Genomic DNA, 24,540 nt, shown 5'->3' on the forward strand with positions numbered 1-24,540 from the left:
AGATTTGCGTCACTCCAGCGTACAGCACAGATGCTTGTAAGGGTGCTAAAAAACACAGTTAATAGCTACTGCAGGGTTTATAACACATTGCTTTTCCTGACCGAACGTGACACAAGGCAGGAATTTCCAAGAAACCGTAAACAAATTCTTGCCAGGTATCCTGTAGGAGCATTTCCTGATACTTATCTTAGAAAGTACTTCCACACCCTTGTTTCCTGATTAGCAGCACTCACCTGAGCCGCAGTCAGTACCACTACACAGGCATCTGAGATGAGGAGCTGCCTGAAGCAGGGCGCTACTCCATAGCATGCTGGCTGGGAAACTGAGCAGGTGGCAGTGGCAGTGACCCTGGAGCTGACTGTACCCAAGCAAGCCCACATTTGGGAACCCCAGCCTACAGAGTCAGAGGTTTACTCTTAGAAATGTCTGACACAAAGAACGACCGTATCCTCCTCAGAAAGGCTGTCAGTGAGAAGGTGAAGATTCAGCATACTTCCCTCATCCTTGGAGACAGCACTGAGAACGGCTTACAGCTTTCACTACAGATTGTGAGGACAGGCATCCTACAGCAGGCATTAACCGATTTATACTTAAATTACCACTTCTGACTATAAACTCAGTTGATAAAACTATTAGTTATGGTGATACACAAAACAAAACAATCCAAACCTATGTAAGCTAGTGAGCTTCAGAGGACTCTTAAATTAGGAATCTACGTATTCAGAGGCATATTACCTGAACAAAAATAAAACAACCATTAATTTTATTTACTTGCTTAATGCTCGCATTACAGTAACTAGGAAAGTTGGGTAAACCGTTTACTGTCTTCAAAATTCAATAGAGATGAGCAACACATCTTATGGATCAGAAGAACAAGAAATTCTGAGCAAGTAACAGGCTTATGGTTGGAGCTTAAATAAGTTGTCCTTTGTGGCATACACAGTAAACAAGCAAATCTTCGAAGGACAAAAAAAAGTTAACAGTGGTAATGTAGTTAACTCACCTCTGTTCTTCATTCTGTCTTTCTCACCTCCCAGAAATCATGCAGGTAATCTTATTTAAGGCAAGTAAACTTACAAATTTATACTTCTCAGATTATTCTTTGAAAACTCAGACAATACTCAAGACATCCTATTGTTTTATTAAGATGTTTAAATTTCTAATAGTTTCTGTAGTTTATAAATATAACAGCAATAAATCTGCAACAGCTGAATGACAAACTTGTTGCATTTTGTAATCAAGTATATTCTGTCAATCCACCTGATATCCCACAGAATGAAAGCCTTTATAGTACGTTTGCTAGACATAATGGAGTCAGGACACAGACATGTTGGAGTGAGTCCAGAGGAGGGCCACAAAGATGACCAGAGGGCTGAAGCACCTCTCCTATGAGGACAGGCTGAGAGAGTTGGGGCTGGAGAAGAGAAGGCTCTGGGGAGACCTTATAGCAGCCTTCCAGTACCTAAAGGAGACCCATAAGAAAGATGGGGAGAAAGTTTTCACCAGGGCCTGTTGCAATAGGACAAGGGGTAATGGTTTTCAACTAAATTTAGATTAGACATAAGGAATACATTTTTTTTTTTTACAATGAGAGTGGTGAAACACTGCAACAGGTTGCCCAGAGAGGTGGTAGATGCCCCATCCCTGGAAACATTCAAGGCCAGGTTGGACGGGGCTCTGAGCAACCTGATCTGGTTGGAGATGTTCCTGCTCCTTGCAGGGGGCTTGGACTAGATGACCTTTAAAGGTCCCTTCCAACCCAAACCATTCTATTATTCTATCTTAAGACACATCTCCACTGTGTGTACAGCACTGTCTGAAGACATCTGAAGTTACGCATCCTCATAACCTTATATTGCTGTCCTCCAAGCACCTTTCCATAGATACAATATTTTTTTTCCAGAGGAAAGAGTTGGCTGAATGTCAGAATTCCAAAGCTCCAAAATACAAAATCCCAAAATAACTCTTTTCGCAGAACCCTTAAGACTCAAAGCTTAAAATAAACAAACAAAAACCCCAACACTACGCAACACCACATCCCTCAATCCTCTTGAAAAATATAAGTGAAAGGATTCATCATTCTCCCATTTTGGTGTGTCAGTACCTCCTATTTATGCAAAATAGACTTAAAGAAGCTACTAATGCTACGATGAGCCATAAGAACTAATTAGTGCTTTGGCTAGACAGGACTTAAAGACAGAAGGTGCTGGCCGGAAGTCTGACAATCAAAACAAAACTGAGTTTTAATCAAGCCAGTAAACAAAGATGAGTTCTCTACCTATCAGCAAAAGCACTTTACACACTCATCTCCCTCCCTCATGAAACGCTTATGCTGTCTACATGATATCTGAACTCCTGTAACAGTCATATCCGATTACTTTTGTTTTCCACAATCCATCTGTTTTTAAGAAAGTGCTTAACCAATGTGTTAAAGAGTTTCTGTATTAGCAAAAAACAGTACTTGCAAAAGGCAGATGTTCATATCTGAATAACAATATTTGGACTAATGGCAATAAGATTCAAACAGAAGCAAGATTAGTGACATTATAAGAGTTTTGGATGACTGTACTAATCACATCTCTTAAACAAGAGAGGATAGTTGCTAACTAACTTTGTCTAAAGCAAAATATAAAAACCTTTTCTCCCTGTATTTTATGTCAAAGATCAGAAAGTTAATAATCAAATAATAGAAGAGAGATCCAGTTGAAAAATCTATCAGCTAAGTCACTTATATTTATAAATATTCATTTATTAGAAACACAGTTACTGCATGCCCAAACACCTGACAGACTTCATTATCCTTCAGTTCTACAGAGATGCGCAGAATCTAAATACAGCTTTGAAAATACATATTTACATATATAGAAAGAGTAAAGAGTTCACAAAATTACAAGGACTTAATGTCATCCATAACAGTAATTTCAGTATACAGATTAATTAAGCAACAAATTAAACCTCAAACATAAATTAACAAATAGAGCATGTAATGTTCAGAAATCTATCGCTGAAATTGCTCATGCTTTTAATGTGTCCTTTAAAACAGTTTAAAAAGACTGTTACAGGGAAACACTTGGAGAATTGTTGCTTCCTTCATTAAGCAAGACTGGACATCCTTTAGTAACCACTGAAATTAATCCAAATTTGTAACTGTTACATTAAAAAGTTGTTAGTGACTGCAGTCATAGATTGTTGTTAATAGAGGCCAACTGCTGAACCTTTTAATATTACACAGTTTTAACTAAGGGTTAGTCCAGGCTGAAATTTTCAAGGTTGGGCCTCTTTCTCAGGGTGAGACCTGAGGGCAACATTCTCCAGACAACCCGAAAAATTTGTTTCATTTGTGCTAGCATCTTACAGTCATTCTCTGAAACTCAAATGCGGTCACGCTTCAAAACAACTTGAAATTTCACATGGATCTTGATGTCAGATGTGTGTCTTCCACCCACCTGACTCTACAAAAATGGTAACCAGGATGGATCATTGAGAGTGTACAAGGGCACCGCTCGAGTGCCTGCAGTCAATGTATGCATTTCAATGCAGCATAGCTTTAAATCAGCATGCTCAAAGAATATGGCCAGTTATTACAGAATGAGAAATTATATCTACAAGCAGCTTGCAATAACACACTGTGGTCACAGCGTACAGCCAGTTAAGACTGAGTTCCTGCTGTAGAAAAGAATGGAAAAAGAATTAAAAAGACCCACCCTAATCTTTAAACTTATCGACAGAATGATCTTAATAATAGGGAAATATTTTGTTTCTGTATTTGACAGTGATGCAATTGCTATCAGAACTACTGACTCCAGAATTGGATATTTTTCAAGGAGATTGAGGAGAGGGTCTAAATAACAGAAAGAATTAGTGCAAAAACAAGGGAAAGATTGTTTAAATTCAAGAAGGAAATTGTAATTCATGGCTTTTATCTTCCAGTGTCTTTTTAGAAAGTCAAAAAAGTGAACAAACAGGTGCAACCCTCACAATAGCATATCTGCACAATTTTTTTGTCTGGACTATTTATGGTTTCTTCTTAAAGCTATCCAGTTGCATGTATTTGTAAAAAATGCTTGGAATTGCATCTCTAGGTCTATGCAAGCAATACCAATTTGCTTGCATAAAAACATGTTCAATGCTTGAGCTTAAAAAACACAAAACTTTTGTCTATTCTCAGTGGTTCACCACTGTCTAATAACCATATGAACCACAGAAATGATGCACAGCTAGAAGTACTTGGGAAGAACCAACCATAGCATTAACTAAGAGACCAAAGACTCTCCAACTGATGTATGAGAACCATAGAAAATCTTTAGACTGGAAGTGCCTTTGGAGGGTAATCTTTGGAACAAAAGCCCCTGCACCAAAAAGAGAGTTGTCCACAGAAAGTTAAATGAGTTTGCTCAAGACCTTGCCTTGACCATCTCCACAGGCTTCCACTCCACCAGTTTCACTCCCCCCTCACCCTCAAATCCCATCAGACTTCCTCCTGCTGCAACCTGTAACCATTTTCTTTTGTAATTGCCCAACTCCACTGCCAATAGAAGCATGTCTGAGAGGAGTCTGACTCCATCGGCTCTACAATCCTTCCTTTTGTGTAGTGGAAAGAAGTTACCAGATCCATCTTCAGCCTCCTCCACTTCAGGCTAAATAAGGTAGTTCCCCTGCTGTCTTTAATACAACATATGCTCCAGCCTCTAATCATCCCAGCAGCACTCTGCTGGATTCTTTTCTGTTTGCCCACATTTCTTTTGTCCTAGGGTCCCAAAGAGGACACGGCATTCATAGCGCAGCTTTACAAGTGCTGAGCCGAGAGGAAGAATTACTCACCATCTGGCTATATTCTGAGGGGCACAAGGGCTAAAGCAGCTCCCTGGCTAATCTTCATTTCTGCAACAACACACAACAGACTTCTCATTCAGCTTGTTGTTCATCATTACCCATTTCCACAAAGCCACTTCCCAGTCAGCCCCTACTCTGCCTCGATGTATGGGGTTTTTCCTGCCCCTGGTGCAGGACTTTGCTTCTGTTTGCCTACTGGTCTAGCTCATCACGGTCCCTCTGAACAATAGATCTGTCCTCCAGTCTATCAATTCCTCCCAACAACTTTTTCTTTTAGTTATAAACAAACTCACTAAGGGTTTAATCTGCCACATACCTATAATAAAATAAACTGTACTGTACAGAGAGTTACAGCTACAAGTCAAGGATATTTTCTACTGACTCATGCTCTAACAAGCATTGCCTTTAACTGCTATAGCCAGAAAGGAATCTTCTCAAAATTAAGTATCAATTCTACTTCCACATTGTTTCCAACAGGACTAAGACTCTATATGCATACATAGTTCTGCTGACTGGTGAGCAATTTTAACCAATTTTATAAAAAGTTAAGTTTTGGAGGGTATACCTCAAGCATGAAGCAGCTTTGTTGATGAGATATAAGTATTTTAAACACTTCAAAACTAATCATACCATGCTATTCAGAAACAGTATTTATAGCTGGTTACTCTCATTTGTCAGCTACTTAAAGACTTGTCTCTAAATTACTTTAGGCGATCTAATCTCACTTTTCATATCCTTCTACAATAAAAACAGATTATCAAGGACTTCAGGAAGACTCTGATACATATTTGTCTCCCTCTGACTACTACAGTTCAGCACCAGCCTTTTTGAGAACACAGTACTGGTATGATATCATTAAAACGTAAAGTTTTTTTTTTTTTTTCTATTTTACACATTGCCATCATCCACACTTAAAATATTCTTGCTATTAAATGCTTAGGTTACTTGTGTATTTTGACAGAAGCTAGCTACAGAAATATGTGGAAATATTCTTCACATCACAGATAGCAAAGTAATAACATTCAACATGAATGGACATATCTGAAGTAGTCATAATTTTGCCTTGTAATTACACTAGTCATTACCTGAAGTATCTCCACTGCATGATGTGCCCATTAATCTTACACACCGTCCAAATACACATTCAGCTGGCACGTTATTATATGATACCACAGAAAAGCAGTTGAGACAGTAAAATTTGAAAGTAAAAACCAAATAGGCTTTACTTGGCCTGCCCATGCTACTTAAGACACGAAATCACTGTAGAAGTAAACATCATGCTAACTAGCTCAAGTACTAATAATAAAGTACAGTGGTACGGGCCTCGAGGTTGGCTACCTAGGTCTGTCACTTCCTTTTTAGTATTATTACCTTGTAAATAAACTAAATCAATTCAACCCTGCTTGCCTATATGCACTATAACAAAATTATTAACAGCAGTGTTTACAACCAGAGAACAATTCAGAGAAACTTCCTTATGTATAGTTAGTTGTAAATTCTATTTAAAAAAAAAGAAAAAATTCCCAAGCCACACTACAAATTGAGTTACAGATGCAACCAAAGAAAAAAGGAGGGATCCCTCCCTAATACTGTACTAGGTCTGAGATCAATGTATTTAACACATTTACTTTTATGCTGTAATTTATCCATTAGTTTTTATAACATTAGTTTTTATAGTGTTCTATATATAAATAAAATAGAAATTAAAACCTATTGCTTAAGTTTTACAGGTTAGCAGGACATTTTGAAAACAGTACGTCAAAGCAGCATTTCACTCTTCAGATTACCTATCAGATCCAAAAAAAGGCCTTTCTCCTCTGTTTTCTTTTAATACACATGAGGGAGCCATACTTTACCAACATTCTTCTCACTTATTAAAAGTAATCACGAAAAGAAGTTTCACTTTAAGTACACCGTTTCCTTAACACCACCTCCCTTCATTTCTAGGTCATCAATTTATCTGGAAAAGGTTCAGGGGAAGAAAATCATCAAGATGGACTACTTTCTTTCCTTCACTCAAATACAAAAATGCATACATCCTACCAAATTTAAGCTGTGTAGGCTAAAAGCAGGTGATCTCAGCAGGTATTGTCACTTAAGCTAAAAAGAAAGCTCTGATTACTATTAAACAAAAATGTGTGATCCATTTTTGAAACATGTAACACACAGATTGTGTAGGAATGAAGCAGCAGGGCTTGTTACAGACTTCCTCAAGTAAGTCAAAGGGAAAAAGACTCCTGACAGTTTTACCCATCCTCCAGTTCTCTGCTCCAAGTCTAGATTAGCCTGGATATTTTAATACCTTCTTTGCCTTTGATTAGGCTCTGTTTATAATTCTTGAAAACAGAGCACCATGTCTCCGTGTAACTCTCTAATCTACTTTGCTTTGCTTTCCCTGTACTATGCTTTTTGTAAAATACAGCTTTTCTTAAAGGTTAAGGAATAATTATATTAATGCATCTGTGAAATTCAGGAGTTCACTAGCAGAAAGTAACTTAGAAGCATTGCAAAGCAAAAAAAAAACTCTAAACAACTAAAGAAAGTTAATTTTAAAAATGTAGCCTGTTCTTCAGAAACAGTTTACACTGAAATTTAGTTAGACCTTACATGTCTTTCAGGAAGTGACATCTTTCGAGGGGGAAGGGAGGAAGGAAAGCAGGAGACAGTAAAAAATAAAGGTTCTGTATCACTTATACCTAAGTAAAATAGATTCAGCCAAAGATTCTCTCAGTCTGAATGCAAGTCTATCAAATATCTGGAAAAAAAAAACAAAAAAAAAACCTACAGAAGACTAGAGCAGTTAAGGTAGAGAACCAGCTTATTTATGATCTGGGTTGAAGATGAAAGGCACACCTGCTTCAGTAGGAAGTCCGGAAGGTTCCTGTGTTTCTGATGAAACAGTAACTTTCCAGGAGAAAGAGTCAAAATGAGGACAAAACACAAAGGCCTTGAAACTGCAACAGGTATATAAATTCAAACTCTCCAACACACATTAATAGATTACATGGTTGGCTAATTACTTGTGCCAAAGATGCAGAGACCTCCAAGCTTGCTCCCTTAGAGTTTAACAGTTTTCATTAGAGATATGGACACCTAACACAAGATGGTGAAAACACCAGCAAGCACCTCTCTCTATCTCCGTCTACCTATCTCTAGACAACATTCTCTCATGGTGGAGACTGCAGTATAGAGTATCACTGTCAGTGCTGGGTTACCTTTTGTTTTCCTCCTTTTTCTGCTTTTGTGCCCTACTTTGAGGTCCACCAATTCTCCTGGCCTCAAAAACACAGCAGCTCAGCTCTGCCCCCTTGTTGAGAGCAGAGCAGAGAAAGCAAAGGGGGGAAATTCAGGCTGCCATCAATTCCCCACCTTGCACAGTCACAAAGGGCAGCTATGCAAGTAGGCACCAGGCCAGCACAGAAGAGTAACAAGGCAAAAGCCAGCTTCAGGGGGACGACAGTTTAGAATCAGGATACTGCACCCATACGGGTGGAGCAGTAGTTTACTTGTTTGTGCAGGAAGGGTAACAAACCGGTAAACACTGCAGAACTAACACTGAAGTCTAGGTCACAAACCATTATCAGAAAAAAACATGCAGCCAAACAAATCCCAAACAAAAGCCACCACTTAAAAAAAAAAAAAAAAAAAAAAAAAAAAAAAAAAAAAAAAAAAAAAGAGAGGCCTTATCTGATGCATCTGATTCATTCTGCAGGTCCAGCTTGTCTGAACTTAGTCCCAGCTCAGCACCGAAACAGCACTGGGCTGACTTTGCGCAGAGCTATTTGAATCTGTCTACACAGCACTCTCCGGGTTCCATCATATCACAAACTCCAATGTTTGATGTATGCCATGCTATCTTAACTTCAGAATAACCAGGTATTGATGGTATTTGTACTAACTTTAAGAAATCTTGATGCAGTTCCAGAAATTTTTAGCCCAGGAAGGTAATGATGATGACTTCTTTTTTTTTTAATTCTCTGTTAACCAATAGACCCATTTTCAAAGATCAAAACAATTCTTTAGTCTTTCTTCACAGTTAACCAAACCTCTACAGATAGAACACGGAAAGACATTACCATTTTGGTAGTGATACAGGGAAGAAGAAAAGAAGATGGCTTTGTGATTTAAAAACTACTGCCCTGTTTATTAATTCTCCTGTTAAATTCCTGAAGATTTTCTAAACACACATTGCCTAATTTAAGTTTCAAATGATCAGTTGAGATTAGAGGTTTGTTCAGCTACCAAAGCATGCTCACTATCTCAGACTGAGGTAAAGAACAGCATTGCTCCCATCAGTTCTCTACATAGAGGAGAAGCATACATACCAAACCTGAGTGGGCCATGTGTACAGAGCACAAGAGATATGCTGACAACGTATGACACTAATTCTCTTTGGCAGTTCAAATATTTCTAAACAGGAACGTGATAACCCAGAAAAAAAACACTACTTCTGCCCCTGAAAAACCCAAGACTGGTTTAGATATGATTTAGAAAGAAATGCAAGAAAACACAGGCCTGATTCTGTCAGTAAGACAAGAAAGAGATTAATTAAAAGATAAAATATTAAATATAGAAATAATAAATAAATAAATAATAATAAAATAATAAAAATTAAAATATTGTATATTCTGAATGTCTAAAGGATTTTTCTCCTTTAGTAAGAACACTTCAATATGGCCACTTAACTTTTGGTAAGCCCTACAGTATGAATGAGCATTACCTCCTTTTTCCATAATATTTTCATTAAAATAATGACCTCATTATATTTTATAATACATAAAGAAGCCTTAAAAATGGTTATGAATTTTCACTGTTTATTTCCCCCACTCATGTATCAGAAATACCAAGCCTAGTCTTCACTGGTTATAAAGGATGCCTATGAAAATGTCTCTCCACAACTGATGAAAAGCAGCTGTGTTGAACCCAAAACAACCCCTTCTTTATCAGAACTATTACATACTGAAGTTATAGATATTAATTCTTTGAACCATGCAAAAAAAATATAGATCTCCCCTTAAAAACAGTTGAGATTTCATTTGATCCTGAGTCATCACTAGGCCCACAGAGCCTTAATATTTCAAAGCCAAAAGTCTTTATTTTTCCACACAAAATGCAAGAAGAAAAAAACCCACCCACTTGAAAATCCTCTTTATCCATTATAAAAATGGCCACAACCCTATTAAAGCAAGAACAGTAGTAACATTTTCCATCAATTCTGACCAAAGAATTTTAACAATTCTTTTACAACGGAACAGAGGTTGGTATAGCTATATAGCCTGCCTTTATCACTTCCCTACCAGTCAGACATCCATGATGCTGGTCAAAATTAGGACAACACAGATGTACCAGTCCCAAAGAAGTGTTCTAGCTAAGAAATAGCTAGTTTCTGGACAAAAATTAGCTAACTGAAGTCTGAAGAACAAGCAAAACCACAGCACAAGCAATAGATAGAAAAGTATGTTTACCTTCCTGATTTGGTAGTAGATTAACACAAAACCATAAATGGTGGGAGGAGGGATGTAAAGGTTGTTATGAACACCTACCAGCTGCTACCAACACAAGATTTTGCCACAAATTCACTATTACAGTTCTTCCTGTAAAACTGAAAAATTTCTCATGCTACCTGTTCAAGTACTTCCTTCTTAGCAGAAACATTTTTACCAAATTACACTTGTAATTGGTAGTTACATTTCTCCAAACAAGCAAAATTGGATTTTTTTTTCCAAAAATGTAAGTTTAATACATAGCCGGCAAGTACTGCTATCACTTGTTAAACAAATAACACTTGCTATATTTAAGAACTGAAGAAAATTGCTTGAAGTTTCACAGAAGACGACAACTGCAGATGTATCATTACTTACAAGGCAGTTATCACAAATGCTACTTTCTTTTCTTTTTTGTGGTCATTCATTCTGTTTCACAAAGAGGTTTAAAATTACTACATCTCAAACGAAAGCCTATAAAAACATACTGAAAGATACAACAGGCTTAAAAAGAGTTTTCTTGGTTTCACAAGCTTTTCTTGTTTCTCTTTTATGAAGAGCTGAGAAATTAAAATTAGCATTTGAAAGTATTCAAAAGATTGTTTAAACTTCTCATTTAGGTGTCATTCCACAGGTGCTATTTCTCTAAGTACACTGAAACCTTCTTAAAATCAACCTTTCTAGGCAACGTCTGCTCTTAACATTATAAAATAGTGTCATAAAACATTGTAACAGTAAATTTCTGGTTTCCCTACAACTGAAGATACTCTTAGACAAGTAATCAACTAAATGATAGAGCCTAAGATGAGCATGGGAAGTACACACTGCATATCTGTTCTCTTATCTTACATGTTGAGGATACCAAGGCTCTAGAACTTCTGGTTAAGAAAAGAGCCTTAACTCACACCATTTCATGATGTAGACAACTCTTCTGCCAATATTATATTATAACTCATTATAGTCATAACTCATGTTAGAGGTCTTTTAGTTTTAATTTTAAAAAGCATTAACAAAAGGAGCACATAAAGTGCACTGCTGGGAACATCTGAGCACCAGGACTAGGTGACATGATTTGTTTTTGCAACAAAGCTTAAAATTCTTGAAATAGAAAACAAAATCATGCTGGCACGGCATTTTGCTTCTCTTCGACTAAAATGCTTGCAAGACAAATACTAATACAGCAGAATGCTTTTTCAAAGAATTATTAAAATTACAGTTTAAATTGACTTGTAACAATGTAAGCTTTAAGGAAATTTTTGCTTTTATACCAATCCTGGCTTCTAGTGGACCAGAACTCTTTATTTACTGCTAATTCACAAAAGTGAATATATTATCAGTGAGTTCACTGGCTAGTATCTATACAAAAGAGAATCTCTCAAGTACTTGGAATTGAACGAGACAAAGTGCAATTTCTCACCTGATAAATTTTGCAGGTATGCACTGCATCCCTCAAGATCTTACCACTCAAATGGCAAATTAATATAATACCTCAATTTCCAACTCTTCCCCAATTAAATAAAAAATAGAAACCAGAGTTTCTCGCAAGCACTCAACCCTCAAAATTATTACAGGAATACCTTTAAGATGAAAGGTAGTACCACTAAACAATTAAAAAAAAACATTAGAAAACCCACACACTCATTAAATGCACACATTAAACCCAAACTAATTTGGAACCTCACTGTCTAAAGCAAACACATGCCTCAAGTCTTCTTGCATTCAAAGCTTCTCTTCTTTAATTTAATTTTCCATATAAACATATGTGAATATGTTAATTCTAAAGTGTTCAGTATTTTGTATCTTAACATAGAATAAACACCTTCATGCTTACAGCTTCCATAAAATAAATTTACCAGTAATAATACGATGTCAGCTTCAGGAGATGAGGAAAATGCATTGAAAGCAGTGTTACCACCCATTCCAGATAGCAGTTTCTGAAACACTTACAAAGCCTTTTAACTTACAGGCCTCTAAGAATCATGATAAGAAAAAGGAGATACTAAAACCAAAATAAGTTATATTTTGCACTGTGATATAGATTCACACCATCTGTGCAAAGTGAGAACACTAATTATTTTAGAACATCCTGTTCCTAATTATTTTGCTGACTTTTTCAAGTCAATACTTACCTATGCAGAAATCTCTGTGAAAGCCACACTAATATAAGGAATAAAAAAAAATTAAATTTGGTAGAGAGAGAAGTAAAATTATTAATCTACTGGTCAACTTTTTTGAAAGTTTATCTGTGACAACCTTTAAGCATAAACTAGAGAAGACAACCTTTTTTACTTTACAGTCCAAGACAGTAAATATCGAACACTTACAATCCAGGTGTCTCCCAAATAAATAATCAGTTGTACAAAAGTACACTAGACAATATTTATCTCTTTGCTTTGTTGCTAGCTTTGGTTTGTTTGAACAGAGTCATGACCCAATTTAGTTCCTTGAATAACTCAAGCCACATTTAGATTATCACATAGAAAAAAAAAAAAAAAAGAAAAAAAAAAGAAAAAGAGATATTTTCTGTGACATTAGACTAAAATTCTGCAGAACAATGACATTTTATATCCTGTACCATGACTAAAATGTCAAGAAATTATTTATTAGCATGCTAGACCTAAATATAACTAATACTTGATGCATTGTACTTACCATTCTGTAATCCCATCCACAGTTGCTTATGATCCTTTTTCTGCATCTCATTGATGACTTGACTTTTGTGCTTTAAAGCATCTGCTTCTTTTATACAAGCCATAAAATGAGCTTCAATCACATCCTTAGAATGGCAGTGTAGAAGATCCTTTTCTGGAAAATTCTACAAAGAGAAAAGATAGATCAAGAGAAATAAATGCATCAGACACCTCAGAAGATGAAGAATAAATTATAATTTTAGTCAGGTTTATATTTATACAAAAGAAGCATTGTGGAATCTTCTGCTTATGAAAAAAAGGTAACCATTCTCTCACTCTGCTGACAAGAAAAGTTTTACATAGAAAAACATTTCAGGAAAAAGAAAAGTTGAACAATTTTCTGTAAAAGTCTGGACTGTACCTAATGCTAAGTAATATAGGAACCTAGAAATTGAATTTTACAGTTAAAAGTTGAAGTTTTCATAAACTTAGCTACAACAACAGTTTTGTTACAACTATTTTCTTACACACATGTTAAAATATATTGAACTGTAGACGGGTGGTTTTTTTTTTTTTTTGGACATTCCTATCTTTCTCTAGGTAGGCATCTCCCTCCTGACTTTCCCTGTAATTTGAAAATCATTGGAAGAAGGTCAACTACCCGTGGATGTGTTCCGAAGAACATATACAGTGTGGTCTGCAGAACAGCAAGAAGATATTTAAAACTGGTCAAAACTAGCTAAGCTAGTGGAAAGAATTCAGCCACAGTAGTACAAAGGTGTGGCATGATTCATTTTCCCAGCTTCTAAGGAATAACACAGCACAAGACTGGAAAACAGTCCTACAGTCTTAGTGCTGTCGATTTTTCTTTAGAAGAAAAACACCGACACATTTCTATGCAGTGCTGTGAGTAGAAGCTGAAAAACCTAAACACAAAAATTATAACATGGCTGCATCTACAAGAGGCATGTGAATCAGTCTCCTCTCCATGAGACTATCAACAGAAAATTCAGCATCCCCACTGAGTTATAAACTAGGGCACAGAATAATAAGTTTTATACTTAAGTATAAAACATATATGTTTGTATTTTCCTTTTTTTTTTTTTAATTTTACTTGCTTTCTTTCTACTTCAGGGAATAGTGATCAAATGTAAATAACTTTATTCCATTCCCTGAAGAAAAAGAGACAACTGTAAACAAACTGGTAGCCACCCCTAGCTATACAACTATGAGACCTGCAGAATGTTTTAACAGATCCCATAAGCAGCTTTAATTCCAGTACTCTTATTGGTGATGTCTTACGCCCTTCATGTTCTGTATCTTTGAAAGAAAAGTTATTAAAAGTTGACTCTGGTTTTCTTAGAAGGCTCACGTAGTACTGGTTTTGTTTTACACACCAGTAGACACTTGCAGCATAAACTTAGTCATAAAGAAGTAGGCATCATCTGTACAGACAGGAGCACTAAATGACCTCTCTGCTCCAAAACCATTGCAGGTAATTTCAACAGTCTGGTTTCATAACTCCATTCCGCCCATATTTATCTATCAGTTCTGGTTCACAAAACATCTGTTTATACCAGAACTGATAGATAAATATGGGCAGAATGGAGTTATGAAACCAGTACATTAGGCTACTTTTACAGAAAATGACACCAACAATAGGCCATTAAAAACCATAAGGAACATATAGACTGGCAGGGGGAGCATTCATATATTTCTGTTTCGTTACTATCAATGGTCTTTTTTTAAAAAAGAAACATTAATTAAAAAAAAAAAAACAAAAAAACAACACAACTCTCATTTATACCTCTGGCTTCCACAATATCTCGTAGCAGTTCCACAGTTTATCCATATGCTACATGGAAAAGTACTTTCTTTTCACTCTGCCTGACCCAATTTTGAGCTGAGAAAACCATGAAGACAGCTGCTGTTGTACAAAAACTGATGCAGTCTCTTTTCCTCTCCATCAGGTCATGGGTGGAGAGGCAAGCACCAGCAGATAAGGGCTTCAGCACAGGAAGAACATTCGCCTTTCCCCTGCCATGCCTGATTTCCTCTCTTGCTACCACTTCCAGAGTAGCTCACCACCTCCTATCTACTGCCCAAAACCTGGAGAGTTGGTTACCATGCTGAGAACATGAATAGTGCTAAGCATGCCACAGAGTAGCATGAGATGAGCTTAACAGGAAGGGATAGAGTTTCCCTTCTCTCCATAAAGCCACATCTGGGTAACAAAAGCGACTTCCCAGACTACAGCTCCTCATGATTCTCAGACCTTAGTACTCTGTTCAAGCTCACCCTTCCACAACTATTTAAGGCAACTGTATTTCAACTTTACGAGAGATAGAAATGCATGTTATTTTATTGCATACCAGCAGTACAAATAAATGGTTTCTTCAATGCAAACAATAAGCATGTTTATTATTTGGTCTGCGCACATAACACAGGAGGACAATTACAAGTATCTGTCAACTTTCAAACTTCTCCTGAACAGAAAAACTTTTTTTCATGTTTTTAACTGTTTTCATGTTTTAACTTTTGTTTAAACAAAGAAAACTGCTGGGAGAAAAAAAGTTAAAAAACAGTCTTTACAGATGTGCTCGAGATACCTGTTGTTGACTGCATGCTTTGATAAAAGAAAGGAGAAAGTCATGACAGCAAAAGTTAAAACCCAGAAAAATCTAATACTGTTTCGTTAAGCCAAATAAAAGTTATGGCTCTTTGAAGAATAACTACACACGAATGGAAAGAATAATACAGAAAGGAATCCCACACCTGAACTATTGAGCTGTAAGAAACTGTAACACATGAAAGTGCCTTCAATATTTTGACATACTTTGATATATTTCAGTTATTTTTTGACTTCAAGGATTAAGAGGGGTATATTTAAATAAACTTTCAGATTACATCAAAAACAGGAAGAGAGAATAAGCAGGTGCTTAATACAAGGTGTTATATTTTTAAAAAATAAATTACATCAGTTTTAAAAATAATACTGCCTTATCAGTAAATTATTTCTGCTGATCTTTAATGTACAACTTTGAGACAAACTTAAATTAGCTGATCTTTTGGCAAGCAGCAATATAAAGACACTAAAGTCAGTTTACACTACTACATGAAATTGAAAAGCACTGTGGTGCTGCAACTTGCTTCTCAAGATGGCTCTACTTTGGGATGACAACATCCACACACTGCCACTGTTAATCTTCCAGAGCTCTCAGAATGTGTAACAATTAAATAATGATTTATGAAACTAGACGCCCTACAATTTGTTCCAAACCCCCTGGAATCTTTTTCATCCCAGCTCTCTCTGACACGTATCAGACAGAAGTGTAGCAATTACAATGGTTTCAAAAACATTCCCAATTTCAGATTCATTCAGTTAGTCATTTTAAAAGTTTCAACACGTGGAAATGAGAATGCAGGATTTCAGTGCACAGTTCTAAAAAGAATCAGGCTACTCCTGTTAGCAAGACCTTTTCTGAAACACCTTCAAGAAAAGAATTGTTTGAATGAAAACGTTCAACACAACTTCTTCCCAGTATGCTTTTGATTTCATCTCAGATCTCACACAATAAAGTCAAGCTAGCGTTAACGTAGCATTTTCCTTTGGATCAGTTTTCCTATTGCATTGTTTCTTTTACAATGGAGAAACTAAAGTTTCAAAGTTAACCATCATGGCTTCTAGTTGCAATTTTGACTTCAAAACATACCTGAGATTATAGTCTGAATGCATTTCAGAGCATGACAGAATCCTGCACCAAAGCTAAGTCTGTGCAAGTACTCTTCTGAGCAAAAATCAGTAGTGCTATGAAGTCATACCTAATGGTCTTACAATGTGTAGTCAAAATAATGCCCCTCCTGTGACTAAGCTGTCACAGGCCCAAACTCATTTCACTCAATTCTCTAAAAAAGAACCACATGAAGTACAACAGCATTCCGCGACTTCAAGGATTTCTACAGTATCTCATATCCATGCTTTAGCGCCTAAAAGGATGAGCTCTTCTCAATCTTCCCAATCTTCAGTCCACTCAAGCTGACTGAATTAAAAACATTATAGGAAGTTCTTCCCATATATCCACTTAATTGCGCTGATATAGCTTCATAACTTATATTGGAAAACAATTTTGGATTTTCAGAATATAATAGAATAATTTTTAATGGGAAGTCATTTGAAAGTACATACAGTATCATGGAAAACAGCTGCAGATCTACAGAAAACTTGAGATGATTCCTGAAGAATGAACATTCTCCCCTTCAAGTCATACCATTCACTTACTTATAAAATAATTATGAAACCTTTTCCTAGCTTCCAAGTACCATGCTCCCTTGTTCTTAACTAAAGGTGGTTTTCAATTTTACCTTGAAATGCACTGTGATGCTCCAAGGGAGGGCTGTATTTGATGCATGGAGATCAAACAGCAAACCAATTGGGTAATGCCTAAAAATGAAGGAATATTATATGAATATAAAAGCTGTGCATTTAATTCTACATATAAAATATCTGCATTTACATGAAAAATATGTTAGATGTTTTACTCCCACATTCATTATTGCTTGTTCAGAAAAGTTATACAGGCGGGTATAAGTGACTGACAGTTTCTAGCAGAATCAAGTTTGGAATTTACATGTTCAAGCTGTGCCCACAAAACACTGCTAGTTTTGCAACAGCATTAAGTGGCCTACAGCTCTGTGGAATCCTTCAAAACAGTATTTTCAGATTAAAAGCTTGATAATGGTAGGAATAGCTAGTCTGACATAAAAGCATACATACCTTCAGATATTTAAATGCCATGGGTTTATACTACTTTGACCCTTAACATCTCTTCCCTCTCCCACCTGCCTGATGTCATTGTGGAGAATAAGTGGTAAAGTGAAAAAGTGACCTATCTGTAAAAGGGCTGAAAGAGGATAGATCAAGCCGAACTCTGTATCTTTACTATCAAATTAAGAAGAAAAGAAGGGAAGAAAAAAAATGTTTAATTGGATTTTTGTATTTCAGTGGTATTCTGGATGAAAGAAGTTACACAAAGAAGCTGCTTCCTCCAAATATTCACTTCTGTCTTATAGCTTTGTCTCCTTTAAATTCATTAGAAGACACAGCCTCCAGCAATATAAGGAATATGTATCACACACAAAACTTCCACAGGCATTCTAAAAAGGTCTTTCTGCAGTTTTCTCACAGACAGACACTGGCAAGATTTTTGATAATTTTTTTTTTTTCATTCAGCATACCAAGCTTCACTCTTTTATCTTTCAAAAATCTTAACTAAAGGAGCTTACTAACTTTTCATTCTGTAGAGAGATAAGGACACACTTAACTGTAAACTCAGTAGCTTCACTGAATTAAATGAGACTGATCATAGGATGCAGAGCCAAGCGCGTACATAAGTTCTGAAAGCCCAGAGAGCAGTAACTGAGAGCACTGCTCTAAGAGCACCTGTGCCAAGCCAATTTCCTGACCTGCTAAACTCTCACACAACAGTGTTTTAGCACCCTCTACGGGTGAGCTAACCCCAAAGCTGAGACAGTCACCACAACAGCAAAATAAAAACCAAACCAGAACAGTACTACAATTCTTGAGCTTACCTACTTAATTTGTAACTTCTTAAAAGAAAGAATAGGGGGAAATATAAAGAAAGTATCTAGAATTGTGTTTTCCTGACAAAGGAAATAAAGAATATAGATCACACATATCCAGATTTATCCTGATTCACAGCTGATGTTCAAGTTTTTTTAATATTAAGACTTTTCACTACTAACTGCCAATCATGGCTTGAGTATTTCAACAGGGATTCAGCAAGAGCTCCATGAGAGAGTGGTTTTCCAGGTGAGCTAAGTAACAAAAATCAGATTTCCTTTAATAAGATGAACACAAACAATGACTTTCAGTTACTTTCAATTTATACCACAAAACAGCTAGCTACAAAAAAAAAAAAAGGTGCATAAGTTCTTAGCCTACTTCTACATTTTCTGTCTAGTTCAGATTAGAAGATGAAGTTCATCTACTCAAGCTTTCTCCAGTAGAATCCTTGTGCTTTGTACAGTTGACATATGGTTTTATTTTGAAAGAGGCCAGCCTTAAATTCATCTTGTTATACATAGCAGAACACATGAGATTAATGAAGACAGTAGACCATGAGAAAAATAGTTTTCTATTCAGAAGTGCAGCCTTCCATTAAGAGTAAAGTTCACAACAGGAGCGAAGCAATCCTGAGATACAAGACATATCCTGCTTCAAATTCCAGTTCTCACACACAAGCATTTAATCTGAAGCCAACAGAAGCCTTAAGTAATGCCTGTACATAATGCTGTGTTTTACCTATTTTTGAGATACAGTTACAAGCATATTTTAAGAGTCTGGAAACCATAGCACTCCATATAATAATACTAAAGCTATTCTTTATATTTCCCTCATAATAAAACCTGGTTTCTTAACCAGGATAGAGAATTAAGGGAGGCACAAAGAAAGAAACTGAGAAGAATAGAGGATTTGTCAATCTGTACATGGAATTAAAACAAACAAAAAAAAACCCCAACATTCCCTCACTCCATTCTTAAGCCTGTATCTACCGTGTGCTATGAGCCTGTATTCCCTCATTAAATATCTTGCTTCCAGTGGTACTGCTGCAATGCTATTTCTGAATTCTATTTGAAAAAATAGGCATTGCAATTAAAGAAATACACAAATGCTCTCTGGAACCTACAGTAATCAGGATAATTAAAAAAAAAAGCATTAAAACCCCCAAGAGAGCCTTTAAAGATTTGCCCCCCTAAAAAAGAAAAGAGAAAACAAACAGAACAACAGCTAAGGGAAATGTCCGGCCCAGAAAGATATCCTTTTGAAAAAATATTATTGGATTGTTGAAATCAAACTGGTCTTAACTAGAGTCGGGGCCAAGGACTGTGCAGGCAGACTGTGCAGGACTTTCTCAAAGGAAATAACGGGAAAAATATAAAAGAGAGAATATCTCAGAGCCCACAAATCTTTTTTTACAAGTTGACAGAATAATGATTGGTTCTGGAAAGTTTTCAACCTATAGAAGTGTAACAGCACCTTGACTTCCAGCCGTGGTCAATTTATTACTGCTTTTATTCTTATACAGAAGGTGGTTTCACAGTGTGAGAGAAGTCCTGGAAAACACCACGTTAAGTACTTAAAATCCTTTTGAAAGTGACAGATGGACAGTAAAGAAAATTAATTACTACTTTTTTAACAATTTCTTTCTGAACCCAGGACAGAAAGTGACAGCATGAGTTGGTAGATAGTTTTCAGACCAGAATAATTTACTGTGGTAATTCAGGAAGACATGTCACATGAACTGATAAATCCAGGACAAAAAAATCCTATGCTCCAGAGTCACATGGGGTACTACGTGTATCAAGTGGCCAAAATCTGGTGTTTAGGTATTTCTGTCAACAAATGTCTCATTGAGAGAAATTTAGTCTGCATCAGAAAATAGCCTCACCTTTTCCTTTAGTATTATTCAGTAAGAAATATATTTTTCTTAGATCTTTTAAGCAAACACTAGCATTTTCAAACAACACATCAACTATGCCTGATCAAACTGTGCTTTGACCTTTTGTCTTCCACTGATTCCTGATCAGGAAGAGTCAAGCATCCATCCAGTGGGCGCCTCAGACTAGCAAGGCTAGAGCACAGTCCACAAAAAGGGGACAGAAACTCTGCTGAAGGCCATGTGTAAGCACTCAAATAGATAGCAACTAGCTATAGGGTGTCGTCCCCTAGCATCTGCTGAAGAAAGCACCCCTGGCACATCAAAGGCCTGCACTGAGGCTGAGCTCCTTAGAGAGGATGCAGCCCTCCAGGTCTCAAGCTGCCAGGAGAGACTGGGACTTCTGCTAAGGGCTGGAGCAAGCAGAGGAAGTGTCCTTACCTAGAGGAGAATATTAGTAGAGGACCTATGTTACCAAGTTAAGGTGCTGCCGGAGGCCAATGAGCTGCACAACGTCAGGGAAGATAAAAAGAGACTGACAGCATCTTCACTGAGACCTTGCAGAGATGAGAGCCTGAGGTCCCAGCTGCACAGAAACAGGGTCTGCAGTCACTGGAGTGGGAATGGTGACTCACAAGATGGGGAAGACCAGAGTCTTGTGACCTCTGCAGTCAGTGCCTCAATGGCAGACAAGGGGCTGGAAGTTCTGAGGAAGCATCAGAGCAGCCTGAACAGCACAACCACACCAAGAGGAAGCAGTCACAGCAGTAGGAGACTCCCTCATATAGAGGATAGAGCGCTCCTCCATCTGTCAGTCTGACTTGCTACCTGCAGAGGTTTGCTGCTTGTTAAGAAGTTGCAGATAAATGGACACGGTTTGTCTTGTGCTTGGCTTATTAGCCCTTGCTGTTCAGCCACATGGGCACAAACCATAAGGGCTGTGAGGGAACCCTCAAGTGTATCAAGAGTCGCTATACAGCTCCAAGAGCGAGGTGACATCTCCGCAATTTCACCACTGAAGGAGAAAGGCTCAGAGAGGTGTGAATGCTGGTTAAAAACTGCAGGTTGTGCAGCTGGTGTGACAACAAGGACTTGGCTTTTACAGCCACAGGAAAATCTTTGGGGATAAAGGACTGCCAAGGAGCGACAAAGTATCTTTGTCTGCAGATTGGCCAACCTGGTGAGGAGAGCTGTAGACCATAAACAAAAGGAGTGTGAATAATAACTCACAGACAAGTAGAAATTAATCAACATGGGTGGAAAGCAAGTGGTGAAAAGTGATAGCTACAAGGCAGATCTCAAAATTGTGAAAGGGGGTAGAATAGAGTCTACCAGAAGCCTATGTATGTAAATGCACACAGCTGGGGGAACAGGCAGGAGAAACTAGAGCTCCACATGCAGTGACATAACCAACAGTGTTGGGCTATCTGAGATATGATGAGAGAGCTTGCACTACTGGAATGCTGTTGTGGATGGATGGACACAAGCTGCTCAGGAAAGACAGGAAGAGCAGGTGAGGGAAGATAGTTGTCTTCCATGTGAGGGAGCAGCTTAGATGAAACTTAATGGGACAGACAACAGGTTGGTTGAGATCTTGTGGTTCAGGACCAGAGGAGAGACTAGTAAGGGCAACACCATGGTGAATTTGTTACAAATCATGAAATCCAGGTGACAAAGTAGATAAAATCCTCTTCAAACAACTCAACTCCTTTTCATTTCAATGGTCAATGAGTTTACTAACTCTTCACTCAATTTTAGAATTATAATATATATTTTTACTCTATACCTATATTCTGTAATTTAACTTTTTAAAAATTCTAGTTTAAACATCATGGTATTTGAAAACTTACAGAAAATACAGATCTGGTTTTGGCTGGAGTAAAAAGCCTCTCTTTCCTTTCTTGTTACAATTTCAGTGAAAACTTACGGTTTCCTCCTATTACCTACCTAAGATTACGAATACACTGGGACAAATTTGGTACCTTGCTGTTTATTTAGATGGTGTCCACGACTCAAGTTAACTATGGCACACCAAGAAAGCAATTACTGTTAAATTCCAGATAATTTAAAAAGATATTTAAAGCTGGTTTTGCCAGCCAGTTCTGTAAAAGTGAAAAAGCTGGGTTTTATGCTTTTCTATTTATGTATTTTCAAGGTTTACACTAGGCTGGACTCAGAGAAAAGACTAGAAGACATCTACTGCATCACCAAGCCTAAAGGGACTCCATGATGTGATGCTTGCTAATCACAAGACAATCCAGGTTCAAGAAGCTAAAACAGTCACGGGTAGTTTTATTTCCTATTATGATACAGGAAATAAAAAAAGAGATACAAAATCTCTTCAGCATTCAAAATACTAAATACTTTCTGGAGAGCTGATGCTATCAATACAGAGCTAGCAAACATTGCAGCTCTTAAAATGTTTTCTTTAAAACTCTTTATGGCAGAAATAGAAGAAAACAAAACCTCATGAACAGTATTTATGAAAACTAAGTAAATAAAATAGAGTAAATAAAATGTCAGTCCGACTCCCTAACCTCTCAGAAAAAAATAAAGATACTTTTAATACACCATATGACAGAACAAAAATAGAATCAACAGCAATTTGTTCAATAAAGTTGAACTACTTGAATTCAACAAGAGCCTGTGTATGACGTAAAGCCAAAGATGCAGGCATTTCGTATTACAGTAACAACTAGAACAAAAACAATAGATGCAGCACAACCTCTGTCTTATACATACTGAAAGTACAAGCAGAATAATCAAAAATATGTTCAACATTAAACCTTCTTCTGTTTTTCCCCAAACAACATGCTTTTCTTAACCTCCTCATCTTTTGCCATCTTTGAAACCCAATGGATTAGTTTAGGAAAAACAGTGACACTGTGCTGAACTTGATAACTCTTTCCATGTTAAATTGAGTAAAGGTACAAAGTTAAACAAACTCACCATTTCAGTGGTGTACCTTCATATTCAAACCATATTTCATTAACTTCCTCTTGTCTCATAACTTTCTGAAAGTGTTTCTTCACTTTGTCTGTTACCAGTGTCAAGTAACTTATCCTTGGCAAAAGCAACTGAAAGAAAAAAAAAAAATATAGAAGCTAAGTATACATAAAATCTACTAAATTAATACAAATCTGTAGCAAGTATGCATTTTCATAACCGGAATTCAGGTAGCATTCTCCCCCCCACTGAAGGTAAGACATCTTTTAAACAGTTTACTTTTTAATGGTCAATGAAAGGCTATTAAATTATGTACTCAGAAGATGGAAAACAGCAATATTTAACACACTAAAACACACAAAAAAAATAGTAAAAGAATGTGTTCTTGATTCTTTCAATGTGGTGAGAGGGAGAAGAGTGGAACTCAATTTCTGCTTTTCTGTATTTAAGCAGGCCCAAAGAATGATGTTTTAAACCTTTTTCATACGAATAGACAGAAACATGAGCAATTATATATCAGCTATTATTTAAAAATGGAAATTCCTACAAAATAAAAAAAAAAAAAAAAAAGAGAAACGAAGAATGAAAACCAGCTGCTTAAGGATTTTGTTTCCAAGGGGATTTTTTATTTCTAATGCCTGGCAATTTCCATTTTCTTTGCACTGGGTTTGTTAATTCAACATGTTAGTCAAGGCTACTGTGATTCTTCCACTATTTAACTTTTGCCCAGCTCCTAAAGTCAGAAAGAAAACTGAAAATATTTTATCACTTGAAACAAACCTTCTTACAGCCCTCTTATGCTATCTTTTTTTTCCTCAAGTGTAATGTTATGCACTATCTAAACCAGAACACTGTGTTATTTTTACTTGCAACACTCTCGTCCCTTTTTTTTTTTTTAAAGTCTCATGCCTAGTAAGAGTGGTTAAGCAGACTGCATCAATCAGTGTACTGACTGATGACTTTATAGCAAATTTATTTAAGATAAACCAGTTCATAAGCTTTAACAAGCAATGAAAAAAGATTAACCTCCCTGTAAAATAACGTTTAGCTTTGGAGGAGACATTTTAAATGACTCTTATTCATCCTATAAGGTTATTTTCATTTCCTAATTATTAATAAAATAGATGAGTCTAAGGAATAAATAGAAATAAATGATATGTTGCATATTTAGGGAAAGAGAAACATTTGTTT

At 36.7% G+C, this 24,540-nt stretch overlaps 1 protein-coding gene across 1 annotated transcript in view; it reads right to left on the reverse strand.

Moving 5' to 3' along the window:
* The window catches only part of ATG5 (autophagy related 5), an 81,208-nt gene that overhangs the window by 49,739 nt on the left and 6,929 nt on the right, over positions 1-24,540 (reverse strand). The window contains exons 3-5 of the mRNA XM_086744564.1: positions 23,353-23,480; positions 17,309-17,387; positions 12,969-13,131 (exon numbers count right to left, since the gene is read on the reverse strand). Coding sequence (XP_086600690.1) covers positions 12,969-13,131; positions 17,309-17,387; positions 23,353-23,480 — 370 coding nt within the window. The remainder of the gene's footprint in view (positions 1-12,968; positions 13,132-17,308; positions 17,388-23,352; positions 23,481-24,540) is intronic.

The sequence above is a fragment of the Chlamydotis macqueenii genome, chromosome 3 (genome assembly GCF_036417535.1).
Source record: "Chlamydotis macqueenii isolate bChlMac1 chromosome 3, bChlMac1.mat, whole genome shotgun sequence".
Lineage (NCBI taxonomy): Eukaryota > Metazoa > Chordata > Aves > Otidiformes > Otididae > Chlamydotis > Chlamydotis macqueenii.